At 34.0% G+C, this 25,681-nt stretch overlaps 1 protein-coding gene across 1 annotated transcript in view; it reads right to left on the reverse strand.

Annotated features, from left to right (window-relative positions):
• LOC126855578 (intraflagellar transport protein 80 homolog) overlaps positions 1 to 25,681 on the reverse strand; it is a 200,653-nt gene that overhangs the window by 142,864 nt on the left and 32,108 nt on the right. The window contains exon 6 of the mRNA XM_050603381.1: positions 11,731 to 11,871. Within this exon, the coding sequence (XP_050459338.1) occupies positions 11,731 to 11,871 (141 nt within the window). The remainder of the gene's footprint in view (positions 1 to 11,730; positions 11,872 to 25,681) is intronic.

The following is a 25,681-nucleotide window of genomic DNA, read 5'->3' on the forward strand; positions in this document are numbered from 1 at the left end:
TTCCAAACATAGTGGTTGACACAATGTCAGTTTGACATTTCGATTTTTCTCTTTCTACTTTTTAATTATAACGTAAGTTGCTTAATCCTATTTTTTCTTTTGTAACATGACTATCATTATTTATTGTATTGTAATTTTAGTTTCACTTGATAAGGACCAAAACCATATGGTCGAAACGTCGTGATATAATAATCAAACAATAAATTGCCAGTTTGGTCGTATAAACACTTGTTTATTAATTTATTTACTGGCGACATTTTTAAAATTAAACATAATATATATATTAATGTACATTTTACCTAAAATGTATAGTTATATTATTATTTTGATAAATGTTTAATAATATAATAATTTGTAATGTTTTCTTGAGTACAATATGTAATTAATATTTTCTGCATTATATTTTGCTTTCTTTTGACTTTGTATGTATGTATGTATGTATGTATATATATATATATATATATATATATATATATATATATATATATGTATATGTATATGTATATGTATATATGTAATATAAATATAAATATATGTTAATATTACATAACATAACAAATTAATAACAAATATTTATAATATTTTATATTTTTTGTTTTATTCTATTTTTTACATACATTACATTATTACATACATTACGTTATAACATACATTATGTTATTAATAACTTATATTTCTATATAATTCTTCTATTAATAAATTATATTATTCTGATGTAAGCAAGTAGAGATAAGTTAGAAAGAGATAACAAAACAAGAAAGAGAGAAAAGTTTAGATGGCATTACTGGTCAACTTATTTATTTCGCGCATGCAAAAAGCCATGAATTACGGATTTGTAGTCTATAATCCTGCGGCATAAGTAAAGAAAAAATCGTTGAGACTATCCTTGAACTTCCTAGTTCTCAATCGGCTAACAGTCTCAAAATTATCTGCGCTTTTCCAAAGGACATAACACCGCAATCAAAAATGTAAGGAACAAGCTATAGATATAAGAGATAAGGACTGACTTGACTTTTGTTAAAGTAACTTTCTTTTCAATTTTCCAAATTATGTGATGTGTACATAGTTTGTACAAGTTATGTACATACCAAAACTGTATGTACATAATTTGTAATAAAAATGTAGGTCAAATATAATCATATTCCAGGTCCTCATTATAACGTCATTTGTTATTCATTGTTATGTCAAATTTACCTTTAGAACGATATAAAAATGACAGTTCTAAATCATAAATCGCTGACTTCACATTTATAACGATAAATTGACGATATTTCTGGAATATAAGATGATGTATATATGACAGTTGCTCTTTGCAAGCTTTATATAATGCTCATGATTAAAATTCAAACAAGATAGACTCATTGCGCGTCGCATAACGGTAAACAAAGAATTAACAGCTGTATATTATTTTTTTGTAAAATTTTGAAATAGAGCGCATAGTAATATTTTTTATGAAATATAAAATAAATATTAAATAAATAAATAATAAAATATAATAATATATTAAATAAATAATAATTTTGGATATATGAAAACATGAACAACAAATTTAATTATTAATATTAAATATTTCATAATTTTGTAATATTTTTGTTGAACATGACACTTTGTTGACTTATGCTTAAAAGAAACTCCCTAGAGTTTTGCATTCTATATCCTCCTCATTTTTTTGTTCTGTTCTATTCGTCAGTCACGTTACGATGTGTAAAAATTATTCTCTCTGTACTCCCGTTTTTTCAGTCTTATTCTTATTCTTTTCTCGTCACATTCTTATTCTTGATTCATTTATATTGAGTAATTATATGTTACGTCCAGCGGACTCCACAATTCTTTTCTTTTATCATGAATAGAGATTAGAAAGAGATTAGAAGTATCTTGAATAGAGATTAGAAAGAGATTAGAAGTATCTTAAGAACGCACTATGTCTAAAAATAAATAAATTGAAACTGAAAGGCGAATTTTTCGAAAACAAAAATTGAAAGAATATATGATATAAAATGGAAACTGAAACATATCTGATTCAAGAAGATAAGGATATTAACCAATAAATATTAACCACTAGAATCTTGGAACAAATTCTCTTACGTATCTAAACTATGCTTGACAGCTTTTGTAACAAACAAATTCGGTACTAAGAATTCAAATGAAAAACGATACGGACGATAAAAATGATACCATGTGTGCTCGCTTGACAGATTTCCGTTACGCGATATCTACGTTGATATAAGCTCAAGTAGATAAAGAAAGGCACTCTTACTCAATTGGAACAACTCTCCATTGGGCAAAACCTAATTCTATAAACAAAGGGCTTCACCAATACCTAAGGCTTTAACATTTTCTGTGGTAAAAGCAACGCCCCCAGCAACTTCGGCGTAATTAGAAAATTCAATTCGTGAAAAAATATTAACAAAGCCAATGAGAGGAAGAGCGAAAGAGTTAATATACTCTGGACCATTCCTCGCGGATCATTACAGTTCATTACAATTCACGCTTCAATTAATTTGTCTGCTTTTGCTAGTTCTCCATAATTACTCCGACTTCATTTTCAGTTTTAAATTTTCATTTTACGCAAACTCTAAAGTATTTTGAAACCGCGTTGTTTGGTGCAAGTTAAGAAAAATTAAAACATTTAGTGCAAATTCGAAAAAACTTGTGCCAAGTGACTGCAACCACCGCATTCCAACTAACCAGCCCGAGCTCTAGCCGATTTATCGGAACTCGTCTCATCCTTCGGAGCTCTTCTATTGTTTGATTTTTATTTGTTACCAACGTACTCGATAAATAGTAAATGACTTGAATGTTTTCAACTCTGTTTTGTTTTTCTTTTACATCTGCGTATTTGAAATAATTTTCGTATTAATTATAATAAATCAATAATTTAAATTGGTAACTTCAATCATTTATGTTTCCATCTTATCTTAGTTTCCTATTCGACTTTCTCTCCTTCTAATCCCTTTTCTGGAATATTACCTTGGATCTCCTCTTTTCTTATATCATCTTTTCTTATATCCTTCGTCATCAGGGATCACCTGCATTTCGCAGAGCGACTCATGACTTTCCTTATTGTTAAAGATCACTTGTATTTTACAGAGCAATTTCCCACCCGTCACCAAGGATCACCTGCATTTAGTACAGCGACTCGTGATTTTCTTGCTTGTCGCCAAGGGCTATCTGTATTTTACAGAGCAACTCGCGATTTTTTGTCTGTTGCTAAGGGTCACCTGTATTTTACAGAGCGACTCGCGATTTCTTATTTGTTGTTAAGGGTCATCTGTGTTTTACAGAGTGATTCGCAACTCCTTGTCTGTCACTGGGGATCACCTGCATTCAGCAGAGCGATTCGTGACTTCATTTGTTATATCTTCCGTCTTCTATGTCATTCCGTAAAAATTTCCGTATGTAAAACATATATATATATATATATATATATATATATATATATATATGAGAGTTATTATTGAGTAAAGTCTGGCCAATCATCGCCGATCTTTAGCCGGGCGCACGTGAGGCACTGTGACAGCTGAGCGCTCACGCACGCATGCCAAGCGCGCGGCTTATTGCAGACGTGCGTCCAGCTAAAAATCGGCGCTGAATTGCTAGACTTCACTCAATAATAATTCTTTTATTAAGTGTTATCGAAAAAAATGATACAGAACTTTTCTTCTCAGTTTTATTTGCTCTATCTGCACACGACGGGTGATGCGATTGACGCCGGACACCCTGTATATATATTATAAGAATATATATAAATAATAATACCTTCCTTTTTCTTTTCCCTCCTTCTGGATTTAAAATCCTTTCGCATAATCAAATAAAGAAAAACCTCCAAAAATTGTTTTTCAAATTAAAGATTTCTCGCGATTTTTGCATTATTATTTATTATTACTTTTTCCTTAATGGAAAGACCAAAACGATCTTTGCGAGCGGCTATCGAATGTTCGTGGAATCGTTGGAATAGACAGTTACGGAAAGAATTGGTTCGGGCTCAAGCGGAAGCTATTAATATTACTGTTAAAAGTGTAGAAAAAACTAATATTACTGTTAAGAGCGTAGAAAAAAATATTAACAGAAGAGTGACACACAATACACGCACACTAGACAGTTCTCCACATGTTCCAGACTGGGAAGCCAAAATCAGATCCCGCGGCTCACGGCTCGCGACGCGCACACAAGCACAAACAGCATGTGCGGCCTGCTCTTCAACTAGTTTCGGAAAATAGAGAAGAACAGATGCTAGGCTTTTTGTCTCCTTCTCGCTTTCATCAAGCTTATAACTGAAGGCGACGATGAGCGTGAGCCGATGAGTGCCTAGTTTATTACGACAGTATTAAATGTTTTTCTGACTCGCGGACTTTTTATTATATATATAATATTTTTTATATATATAATATTATATATATAATAATATTTTATATATATTTATTATATATATAATATTATATATATATAATATTTACTATATTAAATTGTTATCATATATATTAAATTTTATTAACATATGATAAAAGATATATTTATGTGTAAGGATTTAAAGAAGCTTGTTTAATTATTTTATGTTACTTTAATAATTACTTTATTAATTAATTACACAAATATATGTATTAAATTATAAATAATATGAAAACCAATGGTGAGTGAACTTCCATACCACACATAGCACATTTGAAATTATATTTATACATTTTGTTCGGCCCATACTCATATCTTTCAAAACATTATAATCTTTTCCTATTTCTTGGAAAAAAGTAAGAATATCTTTTGCCGATGCGAAATATTTTTATCAGCAATTAACGCGATATAGCGAATTTTGCTGATTCCTTTCGCTCTTCAAATGGCAAAAATAATTCATTTATATCGTCACTGGATTTACTTGTTTCATTTTCTTTACATTTTATAATATGTTTTTTGGATTCTGCATGACGATAGATTTGAGACAAACCATCAACAACAAGTATATTACAAAACGTGCAGAAAAATGAACTGGCATCATGTGATACTTCGCATAGTCACGGCTTAACGAAATCAATCTCTAACTATTGTTGTTTAAAACTGTTTTTTGTGACATTTTTGGTACTGCTGTATTGTTATTATTTGATAACACATTTTCTTTATGACTTGCAGAATCCGCATGTCTTAAAACATGCGATAAACTGCACGTAAAATTTTTATCGCATACAATGAAGAAGGCTATCATCAAATGATACTTTATGTATCCAAGCTTATATGCTCAGTATATAATGTGATCAGCTTTATAAACTAATTTGGGCATATGGAGACGAGCGAACATGACGGACTTTGCGTCTATTTGTAAACACAAGCAGAAATCTGACGAAAACATAGTCAGTTACCTCTACCATAAAATAATTAATTTTATGAATTTTTCAAAATCCATATACAAGTTCCCTTTTAAAGAATATATTGATTACACAATTCCAGACAAAAATCCGCGAACCTTGTTCACAAGAGATATAATATCTATAAAATATATATCTATAAAATATATAAATAAAATGTAGTATAATGGGCTCTAGGCGAAAGTCCACGTAAAACCTCACGCGCCATTAGTGGAACTTCATGGATGGTGTGGAAGTCCACTCACCATTGGTTTTCATATTATTTATAATTTAATACACATATTTGTGTAATTAATTAATAAAGTAATTATTAAAGTAACATAAAATAATTAAAAAATCTTTAAATCCTTACACATAAATATATCTTTTATCATATGATAATAAAATTTAATATATATGATAATAATAATTTAATATAGTAAAAAGATATTATATATATATAATAAAAAGTCCGCGAGTCGGAAAAGCATTTAATGCTGTCGTACGTAATAAACTAGCCACTTATCGGCTCACGCTCATCATCGCCCGTCGCCTTCAGTTATCAGCTTGATGAAAGCGAGAAGGAGTTAGAAAGCGTAGCATCTGTTCCTCTCTATTCTTCGAAATTAGCCGAAGCGCAGGCCGCACATATACGCGGTTTGTGCTTGTGTGCGCTTCGCGAGCCGTGAGCTGCAGGACCTGATTCTGGCATCCATATTAGATCACACTGTGATCTAATATGTATATTACCATCTTCAATTTTACTAACAGCATTTTACAAGTTTTATATAATTTTTATGTGAATTAAAACTTAAATAAGATAGCATATAAAGCGTCGCATAGCAGTAAGTAAATAAACTTTTCATGTAGCCAAAAAAATGTTGTAATCTTTTTGCTTTATTAGAAAAATAATCATAAAAAGATAACAAAATGATATATCTTTTTTAAGAAATTTTTTCAGCAAAGTGAAAAAATGTATTATAAACATCTTTTAGACATGTATTCGTTTTGACGAATGGATAATCTAAAAAAGATATCATTTCATCATGTTTCAGTTTTTTGCTGTCTGAATAATTATATATCTAAAATTTTACCGCATTTTAATGACAAATTATTGTGATTTTGATATATAAGAATTACATTCATAAATGCTGTTCATGTTTTAAACTTTATATGTATTTGTCAATTATACAGAGTATCTCACATAAAGTATTGCAATAATTCTAAAAATATTTATCAAATCATAAAATTATTTATGAAAAAGTTTCATGTATTTGAGGTGTTTTTCTAATTATGTAAACATAAAATCGCCCTGACATGTCCTTCAATAAAGGCGAAAGCTTAATAATTTCAAATGACATTGTCTATATAAAATGTACATAATTGGATTCTACGGGAAGAACAAGGAGTACATTTCCGAAAACGATAAACCTCCGATTGCGCTGAAATTTTAACCAAAGCTTGTCTTTGACTTGCATATAAAGCACCTTAAGGGTTTTTTCCCGACGAGGCTCCATTTGCCCCCTATGCCCTCTTAAAATTCCAAACATTTTTGCTGTATATCTTCAAATAATGATTTTAGAAAAACACGTTTCAAACAAAAAAATAAAGCTATTAAAAAAATTGAACAAAAAAGGGTACATGTTTTACGTAAACCCATTATTTTAGGAGTTACGCGATAAAATAATAATTTTATGCTATCGTGTTAATACACACTGTTTCCACGCATACCCTTTTTAATGTGAAGTGAGGATCCACATGGGCTTATAAGTTTTCACGCGAAGCGAAGTTCAAACCAAACCAATGTGTCTAATTTTAATAATAGTGGAGCCCCCCCCTCCCCGTAGGGGAAGCGGAAGACATTGTTTCCACGCATGTTTTAATGCGAAGTGAGATTCCACATGGGTTTACAAGAAGAAATTGATTTGGAAATCTACAACTGAAGAAAATCTATTAATATATATTTGTGAGAACAAAATGTTATACCGTTAAATATTATGTCGTTCATCATTAATATTATATCATTAAAATTAGTATTATATCGTTGGTCATATTTGACTTTGTATTTTAAACATATTTACAAATAGCACTTATTTATTGACGATCGCGAGGTTAAAACGAGACCGTTAGGATAAGCGAGACACGGGTCTTTTAAAATAATAACCGATACACGATTATACGTGACTTTGTAACTAAAAATCGAAGTTTCGAGAGACGGTTTGCGAAAATATAAATAAGTCTAACGAGCCCGAGAGAAGGGCAGTTCTCTTTCGTTCGCCGAGCAATCGACATAACTTTCGTTGTATTGCTTTTATTTATTGAAATAAAGACTATTATATTCGATATTCATATTAAAATCTATCTTCTCACGTATTTCTTTATGAATCTGGTCTGATACATTGTATTAACACGATATCGTTAAAATTATTATTTTATCACGTAACTTTTAAAATAATAAGTTTATGTGAAAAATGTATATAACTTTATTTGTAGAGTTTTTTAAAGGCTTCATTTTTAGTCTAACTTTTTTCAGTAAATTTGAATAAAAGGGGACCCTCCTCGTACGACTTTGACCTTGACATATGTTATCAAGGTCATGACCCTGAACAACATACAAAAGATTTTAGCTGTCGGTCATTATTAATTAAAAAGTTAACAAAAAAGGCATGAAAAATATAGCAGTTATTTTGAGTATTGAGTATTGAGAGGCATAAACAATTAATGTATATGTGAAAAGAATATATGTATGAACGAAGAAAATCATTAGCAGTGAATCGTTAATATATTGAACAGTTTTTTTGTTAAAGCAGAAAATAATTGATTGATTTAATGGTAAAATTGCGCACATTTTCGCATGACACGCGCGCCCACATACCACACACACACACACACACACACGCACGCACGCATACCCACACATACACACACAGGGGGGAGGGGGTTAAGAGGGGCCTTCGGCCCTCCCTCTCACATCCACCCTGCCGATAGGCAGAGTGGATCTCGCTTTACAACTTACAAATTACATGCTACATTGATGACAGACTGAAGCATCTGAAGCAGACTAAGCAATGAAAATGTATAAATACGAAATATATTGAAGGTGATTCTTGTAATAATAATTCTGCAATAATAATTCTGTTTATATATAAAGCGCTTGCTTGTAAAGCAGAAGTAAGCGGTATTATTATGGCTGTTCACATGCGATTCTACTTGCGATTCTATCTATATGGTGTCAAAAATGTAAATTGTATTTTTAATACTTATTTTGTTAATAACTTTTTAACGGATCGTGACCGCCACTTATTTCAAAATCAAGATGATTCAGAACGATGACCTCGACAACATATGTCAAATACAAAGTCGAGGGGAGTCCCCTTTTATGCAGGGTTACCAAAATAGCTGCTATATTTTTCATACCTTTTTTGTTAATAACTTTTTAATTAATAATGACCGACGGTTAAAACCTTTTGTATGTTGTTCAGGGTCATGACCTTGATAACATATGTCAAGGTCAAAGTCATACGAGGAGGGCCCCCTTTTATGCAGGTTTACCCTTTTTTCTCTAAAATCAATATTTTCGGAGATATACAGTAAAAAATGTTTGGAACTTTGAGGGGGCATAGGGAGCAAATGGGGCCTTATCGGCAAAAAACCTTCACTTTATTCAAATCAAGGACAAGCTTTAGTTAAAATTTCAGTTTAATCAAAGGTTTATAATTTTTGAAATTTTATTCAAAACAAATAAATTTTATCTGAAACACCTGTGTGAAAAATACTTCTTTCAAAAGATATAAGCATTTAGACTTTAAAGTAGAGTCCCTAACATCACATATATTTCAAAGACGTCCAGAGGACATCCAGAGAATGTTAAACATCCGAATGCATCGTTTGTGCATTCAAATTAATAATAAAATCATAAATAAAATGAAAGATTTTATAATTATTTTATTTTTTATTTTGTTAAATGTTCGAACTGATGTCTTTTCTCATCTAAACACTTATTGAAGTTATGAAGTTACCTCCTGCAGCCTTGCAGAGGAAGCGAGGGCGATTTATGTTAGTGTAGCTAGTAAGACCTTTCAAATATATTTTCTCATGAACAACTTTTTGATTCGACAAATATTTTTAGAACTATTGCTTGTAACACTTTACATCGGATATTTCATTTGAAGATGCAATTTACACAAAATATTTCAAGTCTTATGAGACAAACTTTATGGAATAATGGTCTCACAAAAAATATCAATTTTTATCGAAGAACCTGTATCTTTCAACGCATTCTTAAATAGTTATATACATCGTCAGTCTGAAAAAAAAGACTGATTTTCTGTATGTCGTGCAGGTGTTGCTATTTGTTTAACTACTATGGAATCTTAATGTTATTTCTCAGAAGTACGCCTATTTTTTCTTAAATTGTTAATAGCCAATTTGAAGTATAATAGATTAGTATGCAATCAAAATTTGTTACTTTTTTTATCGTATCAATGAAACAACAAACAGTAATTAAACACTCCAAACTTGGCAAAACTCCTACAGAAACATTTACAATTATGAAAAGTGTTTATAATGATTCGTGTTTAAGTCGTGCAAAGATGTTTATGTGATATAAATAATTTCATGAAGGCCGAGAGTCGTTGAGAGACGATAAGAGACCTGGATGCCCCATAAGTTAAACGACGCGATTGAAACGATTTGCAAACTTCTCTTTACTAACCGTCGTGTTTCGTGCAAAATAATCGCAGATGAGATTTACATTAGTACAACAATAGTACACGAGATTTTTCGATGATTGGTGAAAAAAAGGTTGTGAATCGTTTCGATGTTAACATCGTTTAAACTTGTGGCAGAGCGTCCCGGTTTCTTAGCATCTCCGAGCGGTTCTCAGTCTTCACAAAATTGTTATCATTTAAACATCTTTGTACCGATTTGAACACGAATCGCTGTACATAATTTTTTCAATTTTCATAATTTTAAATGTTTTTGTAGGCGTTTTGCCAAGTTTAATTGCATGAAATTTAATTACTGCTTATTGTTCTATTGACACGATAAAAAATGTAACTAACTGAGTGACTTCAAATCGGCTATTTGAATGATTTAAAAAAAAATTGGCGCATTTCTGAAAAATGATACTAAAAGGTTCCATAACAGTCAAATGAATAGCGGCATCTATACGACATACAAAAAATCAGTTTCCTTTTTTCCGAACTGACAGTGTATGTTCCTATTTGGATCGCCTGATATAGGTAATCAATCATGCAACAACATTGCACATGACAAAGTTCACATCTTTTGATTTTATTCCCTTTAAAGTTCCTGAGTAATCACCGCGGCTATATTGGAATCGTGATATTTGTTGTGTAAAAAAAGTCGTGCATATATAGACATAAATGAAAGAAAGAGGACTAAAACGCAAGCGATGTGGACACACCATGTCGAGCCGCGGTCTCCTCTTTTTTATGTGGACAGCTTTGTCGCATCCGCGGATGGCCGGATCTAAAGCCCACCAGTAAGATGATTTTCGGTTTCTCAAAGCGTTCGTGGATTGTCACGATCGGCGGGCCTCAATCTGCCTGTTTGTTCTAAGCAATCAACAAGCATTGTTCCTGTGCAATATTTTTAAAAGAATCAAACGATTTTGAGATGTTATCGCGATCTGAATTATCTCGAGGCGTTATTGCGATCCAGAGATGATCTCGAGGTATTGGAATATCAAGCGAAATTTATGTGAAATTGTGAACATTTAATAAACTGAAACCATAGAGTGAATATGAATAGTGTTGAGTCTGACTACAGAATAACGTCAGAAGCGAGAATGACACGTTAAGAATTCTTACGTGCCATTATTAAATGAAAAGATTTTTTGATGAAACAACAAAATAACAATTTTATAAGTGTGTTAAAGCGATTTGTAGTGTTGTCTTATCAAAATATTTTTTTATTTAAAAATGGTATGCAAAAATTTTTAGCGTGTTATTCTCATCTCTGATGTTATGATTCCAATATGGCTGTGGTGACTACTCAAAAGCTTTAAGATTTCTTTAAAGAAAGTGGACTCTATCATTATCAAATATTACGCAATGATGTCGCGTGACGGATTGCCTTCTTCACAGATGGTCCGTACAAAGACGTGTAGTTCCTTAAAGATATATCGAAAGATATGGATTTCTTGATAAAAATTGATTCTCCTGGTGAAAGATACCATCCCTTGAAGTTTGTTTCGTGGATTCTGAAATATCCTGTACAATTTGAAAATTTGCATTTTTTCTGGAAACAAATATTAACTTAAGTTTTCATAGTTCTATTTTATTTTTATAAAGTTTTTATATATTTTCTATGCATTATTATATAAAATAATAAAACATTAGTACATATAATAGTAGAAATTAATAAATCTCACCCCATTTTTATCACATAGCTTGATTGTATTGAAAGATCCAACAGCAAAATAGTTACCCGAGGAACACCAACTGATTGCTGTTACAGGATAATCACCAATACCACTGCTGTATAATAACTGATTATTATTGGCGTCCCATACCTAAAAAATATTGTTAAAAAATATTATTATATGTTTTTCATAGAAAACATAGAATATTATTATATGTACAGGATATTTCCTAATAAGTGCGAAATATTACAAGCGTGGATCCAGGATACAAAAATAAAGAAAAAATAGTTCATATAAACATATATGTTCGATATGACTTTGTTTCTGAATTTCAACCTTTTTTATTTTCTAACGAAGTTAAGACAGTATACTTGATTATCAGTTTGCTGTTTATCTGCCGGTTATCTAAGATCTGAAAGATTTGAGATCTTACTAATCTATAAACATAAATTCGTGGTATTTATATCGTGATGCGGTTCATACTTTGTGCTCAGTGAAAGTAAAGTATTCGTATCATACGTTAGCGTTATTAACTCAATAGTCTACGTTTAAAATAAAAATAATAGCTTAGTGAAACAATAAAATAGCAGACATACATTTTATATATGGATTTTTTGATAATAATGCAGTCAGAATTAGATTTTCGTCTTTCCATATTTTGCGTCAATAAGAAATTTCGATTCGAAATTTACATTCTTGCGCATAGCGAGACTTGGTTCATTGTGATACTTCTATTTAACTGAATTTTTATCTGAAAACCTAAAAAATTTTAGTTCTCCAATAATAATTTTAAATTCTTTACTTTAATGCACGAAGCAAGTTGTTAGCGATTTCATTGTCCTTTATCGCAATTAGTCGATCATCCACATAAATTGCCAGTATGATTATTGTATCTCCTCCTCCTGTGAAGACATATGAATCGGCTTGAGATGATTTTAAGTCATGATGATCAAAAAACTTAGTGAGACGTTGGTTACAGCAACATGATGCTTGTTTTAAATCGTAGAGACTCTTTTTTAGTTTGCAGATACGTTAGATCCGCCCTCATACCCCTCTGGCTGCTTCATGTAGACAGTTTCCAAAAGTTTTCCGTTAAGAAATGCGATCTTGAAATCAAATTGTTTTAGCGTTAAATTCTTTATAACTGCCAAAGCAAGGATCATCCTTATAGATTCGTATCTTACTACCGGACTGAAGGTTTCATATAATTAACACCATACTTTTGTGTGTAGCCCTTCGCTACCAATCTTGCCTTATATTTACCTATACTGTCATTTTTCTTTTATTTTGTAAATCCATCGGTTTTTAATTATTTTTTCATTAACTGGTAAATCAGTGAGGATCCAAGTTTGATTTTCTTCCAACGAATGGATTTTTTCATTCATTGCTTTTTTCCATTCCCCGACATTCTGCCCAGATATAGCTTCATCATATGTCCTTTGCTCCTTTCTTATGGCGGATAATAAACTATCTGGGTCCACATATTGGTAATATCTTGACGGACGTTTCAAATTGTCTATGTTTTTTAATTTTCGCAAAGATTCTGGTTGCTGAATTTCTTCAATTTCCTCTTCTTGACCATCTTCGTGACCTTCATTGTCTCTCCCTCAGATTAAATTTCCAGTGCTTCAACTGCATGCTCCCCTTGTTAATTATCCTCTGGTTCTTCTTGATCTATTTCATCCTCTGAGTTCTCTAAAATATCTATGTGTTGTTCTAACTCGATTTCTTTTTCTGTTTCAGATGATTGTATTACCTTATCAACACACACATTTGATTTTCTTTCATGGAAGATTACGTCCCTCACATACTCAACTTTATTTGTTTCAGGATACCAGATTCTGAAGCCTTTGACATTTTTACCGTATCCATCAAAAACTCCTACCCTAGCTTTGAAATTCAATTTTTTTTAGTGCACTCCTGGTATGTGCACGTATGCCTTAGCAAAAACAACTAATTTGTTGAAATTCTGTTTTTTATCGTACCACATCTCAAAAGGTGTTCTTCCTACGTTGATCCGTTCTGTGCGATTAATTACATAAATTTCCATGTTTGCTGCTTCTGCCCACAATTTTTTAGGAAGATTTCTCTCATGTAGTATTTTTCTAACCGTTTCCATTACTGTCCGGTTCTCACGATCCGCTGAACCATTTTGTTCCGATGCCTAGGCCACAGTACGTTGGTCTTATTCCATATTTTGACATCCTTAATATATCTGTTTACAAATTCGAGTCCATTATCTGTTCTTAAGATCTTTATTTTTATTTCTGCATGTGATATCTTTTTTATAAAATCTTTCAGACATTCGTATATGCCATTCTTATGAGTAACAAAATATGCTGTAACAAACTTTAAATAATCATCCTTGAATAATAGCATATATGAACCATTTATAGAAGGCTCCTGCATCGATCCACAGAAATCCACATGAATAATCTCTCCTGGTTTTGTTGTCCTCTCATTCCTTTCGTTCCTTTTGTTGCGCCTCGCAGGGAGGCACTGGATTTAAGGGATTAATCACTAAGGCTTGGAAGCCGAAGACCAGGTTTGGGCCGATTTACTGTGGTGTGTTATTTCTTTTTGAATAAAAACTTTATTTTTATTTATTAATTTTGAGTCGCTTTTCCTTGCCTTTCGTCCTCCTTCACAGCTGTGCGTATCGCAGTATAGAGTTACGTTGGCGCGCGCCTGATATCTTGGTTATCGTCGCGAGATCAGCTGTTGCGTCTTACTATATATATTACTCCACTTTGCGATAAGACGACGACTAACTGCTCGATTTAGATCGCTATTAACGACTGTCCGATATAAATTAATAATAATGACTGCCCGCCGTGCTACCTTTTATTGCTTCCTGTTTGATTGATTTTTAGAGGGGATCCCTTAGCGATATGACCATATATGGTTGCGTTGCTCGTTTCGACTCGTTAGGCCAAAATGCAAGCTAAGATTGTTCGATCGAAATTCCTTGCATTTCCGATGGTTCGTGCCTTCTCGCTATTGCTTAGCCTCAGTGCGTGGCTCGCTTCGTCAGCGTTTGGCGCTGGTAACATTATATGCCTTTCGCGATAACTCGCTAAGTCGGAAGGCGAATTAAAAAATATTTCTTTAAAATATATAATATTATAAATAGAAATAATAATCTGGTTATAGCTATTTTGGCTATAACACTTTTTAGAAATGGCTGTCTGTGTATTTTTTCTTTGATGCATCCTTCACATACTAACTTATGTTCCTTTTGAGTTTAATGCCTCTTATCTCGAGAAAATTCTTCACTTTGTAAATATTTTTATAAGCTAACCTCTCATGCCAAATATGTAAATCTTCTTTTATAGCTACATTAGCAAAATTAATCTGAACTATGCCTTGTAAACATCATTTTTTACTTGTCCGCAACTTGTCGAAGGCCCTTATCCATGACTGCTCACTCTGAGAACAAATTATATTTATATCTACAGTATATGTACAGTATATGTTATAGTACATGTTATAATAAGTTATAACATCTAGTACATATAGAATATTTGCTAACTGCTTCGGTTTCTATTCTCAACCATTATATGCCTTGATATTAATAGTTCTTATTCCTTTTGCACATATAACTCGGCCGTTTCCAATTTTAATAGATTTCGGATCATTCAGGGATTTATATTCATTGAACTACTCCTTGTTACTAGTCATATGATCTGTGGTTCCTGAGTCTACGTATTTCCAGTAGCCTTTCTGTTTGCAATAATGACGTTCCAGGTTTTTCCTCTTGCTTTTTATCTTTGCGAAAGCCCTTTTTTCTTATTCTACTTTCATCTTGATGCTTCACTGCAGTGAGAGCTTCATTTTCTGTCTGTTCTTTACCTTTGATTCTATTTCTTCCACTAACAGTCTTTCGACCAAATTTCCTAGCTTTCTCTGTTCCATATTTGTGGATTCCCATGCTGTAATAAAATAACTATAGCATGAGTAAAGTTATTAGTATTTTAACCATAATCATAGAGTCTGAAACGATCTGACCCAGTATTTTTAATTTGCACGCCAAATCCTCAATTTTTGCTATATGTGTGGATCTCTTATCCTCTTATCAAGGTCCTTGGACACTTGAAACCATCGTTGTTGAAGCTTATGCACTACAATTTCCGACTTCTGTTCGTACACGTGGTGCAGGCTGTCCAACATCTCTTTTGCAGTCTTACAATTCATAATGTGAATTAATTGGCTGTCTTCAACACTAGTGGCTAGATGACTTTTTATGCATTTACATCCATTTTAGTCCATTTAGCATGCTCGATAACGTTTGTCTATCAACGAAATCTCCATCTATAACCGAGAAGTTCCTGAGCCCTCAAAACCTCGGTTTTATTGTTGACATTTCCATGTTGAGCAATTTTAAGCGCCTTTTAGCTTTGTGAATTTTACAGTATCGTTCTCCATGGCCGATGCCTCTCTTGCACGTGGCTAGGCACTCTTCTCTGGCCGATTTACAACAAAACGTCGACTAACTCATGAAATACTAACAAAAACTCAAAAATATTAACTTAACGAGCACTCCTGGGCCCATAACCTGTTAAGGATGTAAAAGTAAAAACTGTGTTCTTGGATTATAATACGATTTATTCGGATAGCACGTGCACGCATGCACCTGGCCGGTTTGAAAAGAAGAAGAAAGACCGAAAAACGGAAACATAAAAATGTACTGCATAGTTTTGCCATAAGTGTCGCACGAGTATTACTTAGTATAAAATGCTTATACCTTATGTTCTAGCGCGGCACAATTCAAATATGACTTTTCTACAGTTTCTCAATGCTAATAATACACTAAAAATAAATACTTATTTTTAACATACTCCGTTCATATATTTTCATATATACACTTATACTCAGGTTGGTATTATATCAGCCTGCTGATCGCTCTGCCTCTTGTTGCAGTTTAATATATTTTGTATTATTTTTCTATTGTTTTCTATCTAAATTAATTTTTTTTGCTGCACAATAAAGATTATTTTTTTGTATGTAGAAAAATTGGAAATATTTAGAAATAAAATAGGCTGTAACTCGGAAATAAGGTCATATCAAATATATGTTTATATAAACTGTTTTCTTATATAGAGGATGTCAAACATGTAACTGACCAAACGAAAAGCGGTATTGGCAGGCATGTATGACGGATTTACTTGTGTACATCTCTTAGTAACGAAAGCATTATCTAAGCGAGAGGTGGAGTCATGCAGTCACTTCTTGCTTAGATGATGTTTTCGTTTTTAAAAAATTTACACACGTAATCGTCGTACATGCCCGTACGATACCAGTCTATCGCTTTCCAAATCGCGCTCACATATTTTAATTAATAACGCAATAACTATTGCAAATTTTAAAATGATACAGGATTTTTTGACTTGCTTTTAGCCCAATCTACCTCCACTTTTTGTTTGGTTAGTTACATATCGAATACTCTGTACATATATATATATATATATATATTGTGACGTTGTCGTTCTGCGCGCGTCCACCGGATCTCTCCCCGATCGCTGAGCCCGGGATACGCGCCCGCGCCAGTCGAAAATCGCGAAAGCCGTACCGAAATCTCCAGAGGGGCATTAATGGTTTGACGTAATTTCGTTATTTTAATTCGATATTTTTTTTCGCTTGTCGTTATGATTGGGAGTCTTATTGGAGGAGCGAGGAGGCGGTCAGGAAGAAAACAATCCCAGATAGCTCGAAAGACGAGGGGCGACCATCGGGAGAACATCAGACGGGAGAAAGAAAATCAACAATCGAATTTTGAGGAGCGTGTACAGCGTGAAGCGCGAGAGGACGAGGAGATTCTCGCGCCAGCGTGCAGGATCGTACGGAATTGGCTTTCCGAAAAGTCAAGGAAGTTCCGTCGCCGCGAGGCATGAAGAAAAGAGGTCATTAGCGTAATTTCAATTGCGGCACGGCCACGTCGGCAAGCGATTCGAGCCCCGAAACATCTTAAGTATTGGTCTCGTGGATTAAAACATTATTGCGCGTTTAATACCGCATGTGTCATCTCTCTTGGAGCTCGCGGATCGGAAATATAGGGTAGTACATTAGTCGCGTCATTTTTCATCCGTCTAGCGTCTAAGTCGTATACGTGTGCGTAGTCTGTCATTGAATGTGAGTTTGATGAGTTATATGTTTCATGATTATGTATTTCTTGTTAATATGTTGGCCGTCGAGTGTGAGTGTGTTTCGTGCGGATATATTACTTTTTATTCTTTTCGGTACTGTTGAATTATATGCTTTTGGGATGAATGAGCGATAGCGTGATCTTGCGGTTTGTACGAAATATTGTATAAGGTATTGCGAGCTTATATTACTCTTGTATGTTTCGGGGTTGTACTGGATGCATGTGGTTGGCGTTCCTTCTAGATTAAGGAGCGAAATATTATCGATCAGAACGGATCCGATGCTCGACCCTGCGTAATTCCGCACAGGCATAAGCCCGACCAATCTTGAATGCACGACGTTATATTTTCCGCGGCGCAAAGTTGCCTCTGCTATTCAATCTCACTTCCGCGAATTTACCGTCGCCGATTACCCGCGCGATTCATCGCATATTTTGGTCTATCCATCCAGACACTATTCTTCAAAATTATAAATCTATTATTTTCTAGTTGTATTTAACGACTTTATTTTCATTTTGCGTGTATTTGTCGCTCTGTCACTCTTTATCGCTTCTTGCCTCAGTATCGCGTTCGTTCAACATGATTGCCCTGTCCCTCTACCGTTAGGTAAGCTAATCCACCCGCGACGAAATCTACACCTTTCTATCGCATCTTTTTCGCGCCTATCTCGTGTATTTAGCAAATTGATGAAAGACCGTATTTGGCGCCCAATTAACTGTTTCACAAATTATTAAAGATTTCGTCATGGCACGCGAGGAACACCTTCCACCCCGTTCCTTCCCATTGCATATATCTTTTCCTTCTGCCTCGCGTTTTTGACAACGATCCTTTTTCCCGCATCTCCTATCCGGCGAGTCTTACTCCAGTTCCTCGGCGCAACCTAACATTCGCGCGACGGCGGGCGCGCGCCGCGTTCGACGATCCGCGAAGGGAAAAGTCATCGCAATATATATATATATATATATATATATATATATATATATATATATATATACGAGTGGCAATAAAGTGTTCTATTTTATAAGTTAAGACTTCTTGCCTTTTTAATCCCGAAAGTCATCAGGTTATGGGCCCAGGCCGTTCTTGAGTTCGGTGAACAACTAACATTATTGAAGAACATTTATTGTGGAATAAGTTTCGTGTCGGCATTCACACAACGTTAATATGACGGATGTGGGAAAATATAAAATTTCTCTTTTATCGAAAAGAGCATCTTTTATCGAACCATCGGGTTCTAACTTCGAAAACTGGAAATTCAGGATGGAGACTCTGTTGAACGAACTCGATTTGTTGGACTTCGTTAGAAATCCGTATTATAGCATGATCGAACTTTCGGAAAGTGACTTGGCTGCGATAAATGCGCAAAAACAATTGGAACAGAAAAATTTGGAAAAACGTTATCGGAAGTGCCGTTCTCATATAATCCAACGTGTCGTGAATAGTCATCTAGAATACATAAAAGGCTGTGACAATGCACATGGAATTTGAACGCTATTAATAGAGAAGGAATTCGAGCGGAAAAGCATAGCGAATCAATTGCTATTGTGGAAGAAACTTTTACCTGATGAAATTTCACCCAAATCGTGAAACAATGGCAAATCATCTCTTAACGTTCGATAAAGTAATTCGGGAATTGCGAGCGACAGACGCCAAACTTAAAGAGACAGACCTGATCTGCCATCTTCTTATTACGCCAACCGAGTTTAATCAGGTGGTCACAATGATAGAGACGCTCTTGGCGGAAAACTTAACTATTGACTTTGTTAAGAATCGTCTAACGAAGAGGCTAAGCGATTGGTTGTCGACAAGAAAAAGCAAGTCGAACCAACAAATCCTTTTTCAGTACAATCGAACAAATTTAACTTGACTGAATATACTTCAAAAGCTGGAGGAAACAAATTCAAGATACAGTGCCATAAATATAGTGGTTTTGAACATAAACAAGCTGATTGCAAAAAGAAAGAGAACAGTCAAAACAATCGATTGAAGTCAGCGAATGTGGCTGTGAATGCTCAAAAAAGGGATATAACTAATACTCAAAATTATAACAAAATTAATAACTTAAAATTTTGTTTTTCAGCTCATATAAATGAATGCCAAGTTTTTAATTGGGTTCTGGATTTTGGTACTACGGAACATTTTGGTAACGAAAATACACCAATAAAAAAATATAAGGTCACGTAAATATCCTGTTAAAATTAGAGTAGCAAAATCTGATGTTATATTACAGGCGGACAAGTTTGGTGATATTAAAGTATGTTGTTTAGTGAATGGAAAGAAAAACTATATAACTATAAAAGAGGTATTATTGGTTCCCGATCTGGATCATAATTTACTGTCTGTGAAAAAATTAGAGAAGAATGGTTTTCGTCACATTTGAGAATGGAAAAGGTGTAATTGAGAAAAACGGAATTGTAGCTGTGATCACTAATAAATAACTCTACGTGCTAAATCTACACGAAGAAGAAAACGCACTTCTTTCAGATGTATCGAAACATGGCATATGAGATTGGGACACTTGAGGTACGACAGTATTAAGAAATTACCGAGTCTCGTGGAAGGAATGAATGTGAACACCGATTCACAGATATGAATGTGTATAAGGGATGTGTCTAGGGAAAACAGACAAAGTTACCTTACAATCAACCTAGAAAACATGCCACACGGGCATTAGAACTTGAACATAGATTTGATGGGGCCTATTATTTATTAGTCCAACCTCGTATGATGGATGCAATTACATAATTACTTTTCTCATGATGATGATTACACACACTTTACTGCTGCTTACGTGTTGAAATCAAGAAGTATTCCATTATTTTAAAATATATGAAGCAATGGCCACAACGCATTTTAATTGCAAGTTGAGTAGATTCCATTGTGATAATGGAAGAGAATATCTGTCAAATAAAATGAAACATTATTTCGAGGAAAAGGTATCGCATTTGAGTTCACAATAAGATATACGCCGGAACAAAATGGCATGGCTGAAAGGCTTAATCGCACAATCTGCGAAAAGGCACATGTTTACTTTTGAATTCCGAATTAAGCAAAAGCTTTTGGTCGGATGCAGTAAGGACAGTAGTGTCTACCTATTGAATCGGAGTCCGACGAGTGCGGTAAACGGAGAAGTTTCTGCTATCTTGTGATATAGTGTAAAACCGAATCTTAAATAATTGAAAGTCTTTGGTTGTTTAGCATACCTGCATCTCCCAAAACAACCGGTTGTTGGAAAATTTTACTCAAGGACTTTACCATGTTTAATGATTGACTACATTACAAACGGATACAAACTGTAGAATCCGGAGAAAAATAAAGTATCTTACAGAAGAGACATTAAATTCGATGAAACAAAGTTCAGGACAACTGGCTTGGAGACTGAACTTTGGCTTTCCTCGGAAGAAATTCGTAAAGAAGATATAAATATTGATGTCGAATCTCAATGGATGCTTGTGATGATTCTTCAGAAGATGAATTCTATAGTGCGGAAAATGAAGGTATCATACCTTCAACTCAAAATGCAGAAAAAGTTTAATAACGGATCCCATCGTAGCACGCGCAAAATTTCTAAGCCCAAATTTTTAGATGACTACGCTGTGATTGTTTATAGTGCGGAAACTTACCTCGCAGAAACTTTCGAAGAAATTAACTCTCGTGAAGATAAAGAGGCATAGATGCAAGCAGTTAATGAAGATATAAATGCCTTAAAGAAGAATAATATTTTGACTCTTTGTGAGTTATCGAAAGAAAAGAAAGCTATTAACAATAGATGGATTTTTAGATGCGATGATTTGGGTAACATTAAGCGTAGGAAAGCAAGATTAGTAATTAAAGATTGCTCTCAACGAGTGGCCTTCACTTGGACACAGTACAATTGGACACGGTGCAAATGGACATGAGACTTTGCACACAGTTCAATTGGACACAGTAATTTTGGATACAGTAGCTTTTGGACCCGTAAGAAAATACGCATTGTTTACTTGGACACCACTCACTTAGACACTGTTAATTTGGACACCGTTTATTTGGACACTGTTCATTTGGACACTGAAAAACGCGCATCGTTCATTTGAACACCGTTCATTTGCCCACCGTTCATTTAGACACCGTTCATTTGCCCACCGTACGTTTGGACACCATTCATTTGTACACAGAAACATGCGCACTGTTTGTTTGAATATGTACTAGATGAAGAGAAATAAAAATCATTTTGAAAAAATAAAATCAGAACATTTTATACTAGTAAATCTATGTAAAATATGAACTCGTGCACGCGCACGCGCACACGGGAGGGGGAGGAGTGCAAAAGGGGCCTTCGGCCCTCTTCCCGCACCCTGCCGGTAGGCAAAATGGACTCCGCTATACAACTTACAAGGTACATGCTACATTGTGTGTGTGTGTGTGTGTGTGTGTGTGTGTGTGTGTGTGTGTGTGTGTGTGTGTGTGTGTGTGTGTGTGTGCGTGTGTGTGTATGTGTGTGTGTGTGTGATTCCTGTCCATGCATGTACAAATGAATGGTGTCCAAACGAACGGTGGACAAATGAATGGTGTCCAAACGAACGGTGGACAAATGAATGGTGTCCAAATAAGTGGTGGGCAAATAAACGGTGGGCAAATGAACGGCGTCCAAACGAACGGTAAGCAAATGAACGGTGTCCAAATGGACGATGCACGTCTTTCTGTGTCTAAACGAACGGTGTCCAAATAAACAGTGTCCAAATGAACAATGTCTAAATGAGCGGTGTCCAAGTGAATGATGCGTATTTTCTTACGTGTCCAAAAGCTACTGTACCCAAAATTACTGTGTCCAAATACACTATGTCCAGTTGAACCGTGTGCAAAATCTCGTGTCTATTTGTAACATGTCCAATTGTACTGTGTCTAAGTGCACCGCTCCCGCTCTCAACGATTTGGCTTTGATTATAACGAAACAGACGCTCCTGTAGTGCATCTAACAACCTTGAAAGTTGTATTAGCAGTCATTAATGAAAGGAATTTACTCGTTTATCAGATAGACGTGAAGAATGCGTTCTTGCACAGCGATCTTGAGGAAGAAGTTTTTATGAAGATATCCGAAGGCGTCGATGCAGGTGGTACTCAAGTCTGCAAATTAAACAAAACATTGTACGGTCTTAAACGGGCACCTCATGCCTGGAATAGTACTTTTAATACCTTCATGAAAATTTTGAAAATGAAAAAACTCACAAACTGATCGATGTCTGTATATAGGCGAATTCCGGGATGCAAATATCTATTTGTTATTGTATGTCGATGACATAATTATCGCAGAAAATAATGATATAGAAACATCCAAAAAATAAAAATGGCATTGAAAAATAAATTTTTCATGAAAGATTTAGGAAAACTTAGCACTTTTTGGAATTAAAATATCGAACACAAGTATAGGCCTTTTTCTTAGTTAAGAGTTATCTAAAAAAATTGTTATCTAAATTTAACATGAGCGATTGTAAATCGGTTAGAACACCGATAGAAAGAAATTTTGTTAATGACCGTCAAGACAAATTAAGCGTTGACAAATCGTATCGTGAATTGGTAGGATTTAAAGTATTTGACGCAAACAATTAGACCTGATTTCAATTTTTCAATTAACTTCTATAAATTTCAGAGCGAACTAAAGGAAATCCATTGGAAAGGTCTATAAAGAATGCTGCGAATATATAAACGAAATATATACGAGGAACACTAAACTATGGACTGATCTATTATAAATCGAAAAAGAGAATTAGAGAGCCCTTGACTGGATTTGCGGATGCTAACTGGGGAAGTGCAAAAAATAGAAAATCTACATCAGGCTTTGTTTATCTGTTGTTTGTAAACACTATCTGTTGAGCCACGCGAAAGCAAAATACGGTTGCTCAGTTCTCAACTGAAGCTGAATTTGTTGCTTTAGCAACATGCGCGACAGAATATCTCTGCTTGAATAATCTTAAAAATAATTTTGATGTAACTGAAGATAACCCTGTAATAATATATGAAGATAATCAATATATTCATTCGTTAAAGAAATGGGAGGATAAACGTTTATATAAAAGCATGAGTTTGTCGCGTTCATTTACATTATGTTTCCCGCGTATTAATGTCCGTGACGAGTCTCGGTCCAATCTTTTCCGCGAGGAAGCAAATGTTCAGTCGAACAGTCTAGAATGTACGGTCTGTCGGCACAGTCTAGTCAACCGTTTCTTCAAGCGCGGACATTATAAGAGCACGAGAAATAAAAGTATATATTTTTCTTTCCCAAAGATCTCTTTTCTTTTTTTTCGTTTAAAACATGTCGATATTTTGTAAAAAAAAAAAAAACGATATAATTTTGTAAAGAATTAAGTGATAAACAAACAAATCGAAGTCAAATATATTAGAACGGATGAACAAACGGCTGATATAATGACTAAATCTTTGATTGCAGCTAAATTTGTGATACTACAAGATAAGTTAGGTCTTAAGATTACTAGCTTATAAGCAAAGTACATCTTTGTGTTCTATCTCTTGCGTTTAGTTAAATACCATTGAATGCGAAATTGAGACGGAGTGTTGAGTGTAAGACAATTTGGCATTCTTTTTATTCAAACAGCGTACCTTTAGTCTAAGGCTTTATTCGTTCTTAAGTTTGCGCGCCGGAGTGTAGAAGAGAGTGGTGTGCGTCATAGTCAGTCAGTCGACATTAAATTTTGACTCCCTGTAGTCGTTAATTCGAGTGGCAATAAAGTGTTCTATTTCATAAGCTGAGACTTCTTGACTTTTTAATCCCGAAAGTCATCAAACCCAAAAGAAGAGCTTTTTACTATTTGCGATAATTATTGAGAAATTAATTTAAAATATCGGCCAATTCGCATGAGTATAAGCAGCCGGTAAGAAAGAACGGTCCAGAGACAGCCCAAAAGTTTGCAGTCGCTAGGCGCGCAATGAAGTTTTGGGAGAAGCGTTCTACAAATGACAACGGTTACAAGTGATACATAACGATAGATTCTCGTGTCCTAGTAACCACACATCTATAAATTGTTTCTACTGCTCTTATACTTACACGGATTGGTCAATCTTTTTTAATTGATTTTTCAATAATCATTACAGAAATCATAAAATAATGAAGAATTTTTCTTCTCAATTTCATCTGCTCTATCGGCACACGAGAGATGATACGGTTATAGGACACCCTATATATTTATCTATATGCACATGTGTATGTATGTGTGTGTGTATATATGTATATGTATATACATAATAAATATGATAAATCTTGACATATTAGCGGCGATCTCATTAATTTTGACCTTGATATATGATTGTAAACTGATCTTGATGTATGTGATTGTAATAAAGATATAGCTCTGATTATGTAACTTGCTAAAAATTTTAGCTGTTGCCATTGTCATTGTTTGTTACAAATTTATTAACAATTGAAGATAGTGACCAATCGATGTTTGCAACATAAAACTGCATATATTTCGACATAAACTACCACGTATACACTTTTCCATCCATACAAAAATTGTGGGATAAATTTTGCTTCACGTTGTAAAGTATATGCGTGAATGCAATATTTCACACATACCCCTTGGCGAGCTTCATTTGTAAAAAATATAATCTAACCTAAACCTATTTCTAATTTAAAACTAAAATTTTGGTTTAATCCTAAAGCCCCTCTCCTGCAATTACTTAAATAAACAATTAATAACTTTAATATTAATAACTCTATTAATTAATAAATACACAACAAAATACTTAAATATATAATGCTCATGCATGGAGAAGATCAGATTACTGCATTTAATACGTGCTTTTATCATTTAATTGTTAAACTTTGT

The sequence above is a fragment of the Cataglyphis hispanica genome, chromosome 16, assembly GCF_021464435.1.
Source record: "Cataglyphis hispanica isolate Lineage 1 chromosome 16, ULB_Chis1_1.0, whole genome shotgun sequence".
Classification (NCBI taxonomy): Eukaryota; Metazoa; Arthropoda; class Insecta; order Hymenoptera; family Formicidae; genus Cataglyphis; species Cataglyphis hispanica.